The 7128-nt window shown below is 38.4% G+C and overlaps 1 protein-coding gene across 1 annotated transcript in view; it reads left to right on the forward strand.

Moving 5' to 3' along the window:
- Positions 1-6659, forward strand: part of FZD5 (frizzled class receptor 5) — a 7889-nt gene extending 1230 nt beyond the window's left edge. The window contains exon 2 of the mRNA XM_072418686.1: positions 236-6659. Within this exon, the coding sequence (XP_072274787.1) occupies positions 333-2042 (1710 nt within the window). The 5' untranslated portion in view covers positions 236-332 and the 3' untranslated portion in view covers positions 2043-6659. The remainder of the gene's footprint in view (positions 1-235) is intronic.
- Positions 6660-7128: the final 469 nt, after the last annotated feature.

A 7128-nucleotide genomic window follows, 5' to 3' on the forward strand; every position in this document is an offset into this window, starting at 1 on the left:
ATATATTCCCTGTTCTATACCTGGCCCCCTGTAGGTGAATCCTTATATATTGATATATTCCCTGTTCTATACCTGGCCCCCTGTAGGTGAATCCCTATACATTGATATATATGGAAGATGCGGTCTATTGGGAAGGTTGGGTTCGGTGATATTGATGCGGGTGTATATGTGTACATGATCTGTGTGTGTGTTATTAGAAATATGATTTATATGAAACACAAATTCTCTCTTCCAGGATCCCCTGTCTGGATAATATCGGTTTCTCTGGATGATCCTTTGTTGAGTTATCGTATTGACTTGTTTCCGATGTAAAGTGAATCAGGAGGTGAAAGATGGCGGGCAGGAATGGTGTGATCCTTGTGGCCGGTGTGGTGCTCCTCCTGCAGCTCCCTGCCCCCGCGTTCCTGGCATCTAAGGCCATTGTGTGCCAGGAGATCACGGTGCCCATGTGTAAGGGCATCGGATATAATTACACCTACATGCCCAATCAGTTTAATCACGACACTCAGGATGAAGCCGGCTTGGAAGTTCACCAGTTTTGGCCTTTGGTGGAAATTCAATGCTCTCCTGACTTGAAGTTCTTCCTGTGTAGTATGTATACGCCGATTTGCCTGGCTGACTATAAGAAGCCTCTGCCGCCCTGCCGGTCGGTCTGTGAGAGGGCAAAGGCCGGCTGTTCCCCGCTGATGAGGCAGTATGGCTTTGCATGGCCGGAAAGAATGAATTGCGATAAACTTCCCCAGCATGGGGACCCTGAGAACCTTTGTATGGATTATAATAGGACGGAGACCACAACGCACCCACCTCTCTTTGCCAAACCTACATACCCACCACGGGGATCCAAACACTTGACTCCAAACAGACAGCCCAACTCTGATTGTGATGGAGTATGTAAATGCAGGGAGCCTTTCTACTCCATAACAAAAGAATCCCATCCACTGTATAACCGGGTCAAAACGGGCCAAGTGCCAAACTGTGCTGTGCCATGTTTCCAGCCCTACTTCACTCAGGATGAAAAGACCTTTGCTACCTTCTGGATAGGCTTGTGGTCCATCCTTTGCTTCATCTCAACCTTTACTACTGTGGCCACGTTCCTGATTGACATGGAGAGATTTCGATATCCGGAACGTCCTATCATCTTTTTATCCGCTTGTTATCTTTTTGTGTCCATGGGCTACATCATCAGACTTCTAGTGGGTCATGAACATGTTGCCTGCAACCGGGACTACATTCATTATGAGACAACGGGACCAGCTCTCTGCACCGTAGTATTTCTGCTTATTTACTTCTTTGGAATGGCCAGTTCTATCTGGTGGGTTATCTTGTCCTTCACCTGGTTCTTGGCGGCTGGCATGAAGTGGGGCAATGAGGCCATTGCCAGCTATTCTCAGTATTTCCATATGGCAGCGTGGTTAATACCGAGCGTCAAGTCCATAGCTGTCCTAGCTTTAAGCTCCGTGGATGGCGACCCGGTGGCCGGGATCTGCTATGTAGGCAACCAAAACTTGGACAATCTGCGTGGTTTTGTGTTGGCTCCGCTAGTGGTTTACCTTTTCACAGGAACCATGTTTCTCCTTGCAGGATTTGTATCGCTCTTTAGAATTAGGAGTGTAATAAAGCAAGGTGGCACCAAAACTGACAAACTGGAAAAACTGATGATCAGGATAGGTATATTCACCGTACTGTACACCGTACCTGCAACCATTGTTATTGCCTGCTATATATATGAACAGCACTACAGGGAATTCTGGGAAAAATCCCACAACTGCTCTTGTCCTGGAGACAAAAAGAGAGCCAGACCGGAGTATGCAGTTTTCATGTTAAAATACTTTATGTGCCTATTGGTGGGAATAACCTCGGGGGTATGGATCTGGTCTGGAAAAACATTGGAGTCTTGGAGGAGGGTGACGGGCAGATGCTGCAGAAGCAGTAAATCTATCAATGCCTTGGCATTCGGTGAAGCCAGCACAGCACTAACGGCAAGGACTGGCTTGCCAAGCTCCGCTTTATACCACAAGCAAGTGCCATTGTCCCATGTTTAATTGGGTGTACCGACTAAAAAAAAAAGATGGGTCCTACAGGCGCCCCCTTGTATGTCTCGGCCCTCGGTTATGTTGTGCTCTGACAATCTGTACATTTAATAGCAGTAGATATCTCGCCCCTTTGTGTTCTACCGGTGACACTGGGAGCCTTGGCAGGTTCTCCAGTGATGGCGCCGAATATAAATGGCATCAGCGGATCACGAGATACTGTAATGTACATTTGATTTAAAATATTGTCTAAAAAAAAAAAGGTTACCACTGACGAAAGGCAGAACTGTCATTCCCAGAAGTTTTTGTATATAGATACTTGGCAGGTTCCAGGTTAAATGAAGTTGAAAGAACTTGACGTTCTACATAGGAGCATATTGTACACTGAAATAAGATCTAACCCATAGTACGTTTTCTAGATCTGTGGTCTATATCCTCCCTTTATCATTTTTATACCAGATTTGTTTTAGATCGTGATGCAAAAATCACAACTTTTCAGGGACAAAATTCTATTCTTACAGGGAGATAATGAACTCATTTAGACATTGTGCAAATTGTACTTATTTCTTATGTCTATCTTCAGCATGTTAAGTTATACTTTCCTCAATCATTTGGATGTTGCCGTCACCATTGATGTGAATTTGGTTGGATGGAAGTTGTAATGTTTCATGGACAGTAGCAACAGTGACACCTAGAGGTTTTAGTGAGCACTACCCTACATACAACAAACAATTATGCATAACTCTGATCAGTGATCAGTATCCTTCAACAAATAGTTACATCATTTATAATGGGGCTTTTTTTGGTCATCTAGAATCTATAAGCCCATTAGCTGGATTTATTTTTAATTTTTACATATTTTTTTAATTTGGTTGATACCCCTAATAATAATAATTTTAAACATTTACTTTAAACCCCTTACTTTGCACAAAGCAGAGCTAGTATTTTAAAATGGGTTGACTTTTTGTTTTGCATGGAAAGCCATTGCAGTGAACCCTGTGACAATCTATTCAAGGCTGTGAATTTTACATGCTGAAAAACTGGTCACTGTGTCCTGTTCTAGTATTTGTTTTGTGATTCTTTGTGTAACAAGTGTCAGTCCCACAGCCTTTATGTATACAGTGTTAAAAGGCTCTTGTAAATTCCACGTGTTTTTTTTCTACTTTGCAGGACGGCTGTATAACAAACAGCATTCTGATGAAATGATCAGGCTCGTTAGTATACAGAGATTTGTGGATAAATGAGAATTTGTACTGTGGAGGCTTTTTACCATGGTGGCACAAAATGATGCTTTTTAATTTAACCCTAAATATACAAATGTAAATATATTTACATTTTGCAGTTGATTGACAATTCTTTACAGCACTTGTACTGTGGAGTTTAATATAGAAAAAATACAGAAAGCAGTGACAACCAATAATGTTTCATCAGACAACTGTTTTTTAATATAAATTATAAAATACATTGTAATAAGTAAATATAAATCTTAAGAAAGCAGTTTGCTTAGCTTTTTAAAATTTTATTTACAAATCTTTGACAATATATTTGACAATATCATGGTAGACCACTGCTACATTGTCTACCATGATATTGTCAAATATATTTTCATGGATTTGTAAATAAAATTTTAAAAAGCTAAGCATACTGCTTCTTACATATGTGACAGCGGAGGATATTTTATTTGTGTAGCCCATGTGCCACGGGTAAGGTCGTCTCATCATGTAGACTCATTTTTAGTACTTTGTTATTCATTCCCTCCAGACTATGTGCTGATCAAAAGTGTAGGGAATAACTTATAAGAGTTCACATGTCTGAGCTAAGATGTAAAGTAAAGCAAACAGATCCCAGCATTGAAGTGAACGTGAAATACTAAATGAATTGGCTGTTTCGGTCTTGCTTTCACATGCTCTGCTGAAGGAACTTGATAAGCTCCACAGGCTCTTCAGTCCTCTCCTGTTTGACAATGGCAAACAAGCAGAGCCTATTGTGAAAGATATATGGCATCTTTGTTTGATTTGCCAAAAAGGCCATTAACAGAGTGCAATGGTTTAAAACCTGTTCATAATAAATTAGGCAAAAAAAAAAAAAACATGGGTATGTAGTTAAAAGGATAAAGTATAATGTATGGTCTTTAGCCGGTCTGCTTTTCTGCACCTGTGGCAATGGTCGGTAAATAGTTCTGTTCAATACTATCCATATGTTGTCTGGATAGAAATATGGAAACTGCCATTGAAGCAATATAAGTCAGATGTCACCTGAAGTCTGAATCTTGTTGGTTGTCGACTGCTTGACCTTGTGCACGACTTTGGGTTGTGTAGTGTTTGAGACCATTGACAGGCAGCAACTATCAGACCTCAGAAAATCCTTTAGGTAAATTGTCAGGAATGGAGAAGCTTGCACAATTTTAATTAATATAGATTTCTCATCAGCCAAGTTGTGATTGCAATGACGTTCCCTTGATTTATAAAGCTTAGACTGCACCTGGCATAATCACAAAATGTTCAAAAATTGAACCCATAATCATATAGGAATGTTGGTTATTTATTTTCTGATCATATCGTATGAACCCGGTATAAGTTTACCGATGTCTGTATAATTCTCCAAGAATTAAGAAGGATGTTCACGTAATAGGCTGCTTTTCTTACAATCCTGGCTGATAGATAAAATGTTACTGGTTCACAATAATGTATTGTGTAAATGTAATAAATCTGTATTTATCAGGTTATTGGATTTAGAAGATATGTAGACCTATAGATCAATATCAACAGTTATTGTTTGCAACATGGACTCTGTTGTTAATTTGTTGTTGAGCCAAGCTCCCCCGACCCCCAGCCTAATGCATTTCATCAAAGAACACCGGTGTCTGCTTCAGACCTGTATAATAAAGGGACTTCAAACAATCCGCACTTCAGTGCCACCGATCCATTGATAAATACAGCACCAACCTACTGTAAGCAGCTGCGTCCATCTCTACCTAACCAAAGATAAAGGCAGTGGTATAAATTCCTAAATAAAATGTTAGTACATTTGTCACTCTATATCCTTTAGGTAGATCAGAAATACATTTTTGTTTTCTCCAAAAATATGGAATTATTATCACTGCTTTTTTCTGTCAGTATGGTTTCACCAGATTTATTTTTATTCTGGCTTGTGTTAAAGAACTTTCATACATTGTATATATACATAAACCATTACATAATATAAAGGGAATTTATCTTTACAAATGGTGGCAAAACTTATTTTCAAAAGCTGGTTACCTGAAAATGACCAAATGTGAATGGAAGGTGAAAGTGAGTTCTGTAGTTTGTCCAATCTATGGTATTGTAATTTTACTGTATATGGAAATAATTTGCTTTAAATATATTTTTTGTAACTTGTCAATAATAACAGCAAAATATTTGGCCTTCTACTAAAAAAAGCCAAGAGTGATGAGAATGCAAAAAGTATAATAGCTCATGGCAATCAATCCCAACTCATACGAGCAGTAATTGGAATCTGGAAGATATTGGTTACTGTACTCTGCATAGTAATGTTGTAGTTGGTACTGCATTGTAGAATGAAAAGTGTTGTGTTTTTTTTGTTTTTCCTTTTTTTGTTTGTTTTGTTTCTTTTTGCAAAATGGTGAAAAATGCAATGAAGTGATATAACCCACAGATTTGTTTTTAATGTTGTGCCAAAATGTACTATTGCTCCGTAGACTGTAAACCCGTACATTGCCATACACAATAACTGAAGAATATGGTTAGGACGAAAGTACCGTAAAGTGCCACACTTATGTTGTAAAGTTTAATTTCCCAGCCTAGGAAGAACAGGCACACCCCTTCTACCCCACAGCACAGTGATCTATGGCTAAGAAAACTTAAGTGGGGGTGGGAGGAGGCGTGCCTAGCATTACACAAATATTAACTTTCAGAAAGATATTTGCAAATGAACTTTAGGGAGGACAAAATTGGGAACTGATCTGGTATAATACAAATATTATGTGTATGGCTATGTACTGGTTTAAATATCATTGCTTTCAATTGTGAACAGGAACCATTACAAAACTACTGGATAAGTAATATGTAAAAAGTATACAATTGTAAAAATGTATCTGATAATTTACATTAACCATGCCACTTTGATGTATTAATATCAGATTGAGATGTTATAGTTTTATCTGAAACCTGTTTAATACAGTCTCAGAGTTTTAAATATTGTAGTGTATTTTCACATTGAAACAAAACTACAATTCCCCCCCATGTATCATGATAATCCCTGGCACTGGTATATTACCAGTGAAATCAGGTTTATTATTTTCAAGCCTCCCACCAAAGCATTTTTAGCCATTCCCAAGCACTTACCATTGTTATCCAGAGGCGGTACTGGGACCCATTTCAGGGCCAGTGTATAGCATGTTTCCTTCAAACACTGAAGGAGGTGGACATATTGTACATGCGACCCTTCTCTTTTAGTTCTAGTACATTATTTTGTATTATATTTTGTGTAAAGGTAAAGTTTGACATATTCAAAGAAAATGTATTAAAGACTGGTTATTTATGATGGGAGGCAAAAATTGTCTATTTTTGTTTGTTCAGCTGTTCCTAATAATTGTAGAAAAAATAAACCTTAAAATGATTTCAAATTGAATTCCTTTTTGTTCATTTTCTTTTTTTCTTTGCATATTCTTTTTCTGAAAATCTAACTGATTGAACCATGGTTACTTGGCAATGCCCTTGAAGAGGATGCTGGGGTAATTGCATTTGATAGAAGCTATTCATTTGTTTCATCTTGGTGCAGAAAGGACCGTCAGAATAAAACACATATAGTGCTATACATAAGTTTACATATAATATTAGCCTGTCCAGAAATGTGGATGTGTGTGCCAATTTCTGAATTGGATGTCTATCTGTCTTACATTTGTGATTCATTAGCTTGAAACAACCATGCACATCAACATATTAGAATAACGTCAGAACTCTGGATAATTGTTCATAGTGGTGAATTTTATCAGCATGATAACCAGTGAAATTGTATTTTTGGAAGAAGAAACCAATAGTGGCAGCCTCTAGACTTCTCCAGGGTTATGAAAGTGCTGCAGCAGCAGGGTTCATTCTGA

This window comes from Pyxicephalus adspersus, chromosome 7 (genome assembly GCF_032062135.1).
Source record: "Pyxicephalus adspersus chromosome 7, UCB_Pads_2.0, whole genome shotgun sequence".
NCBI lineage: Eukaryota > Metazoa > Chordata > Amphibia > Anura > Pyxicephalidae > Pyxicephalus > Pyxicephalus adspersus.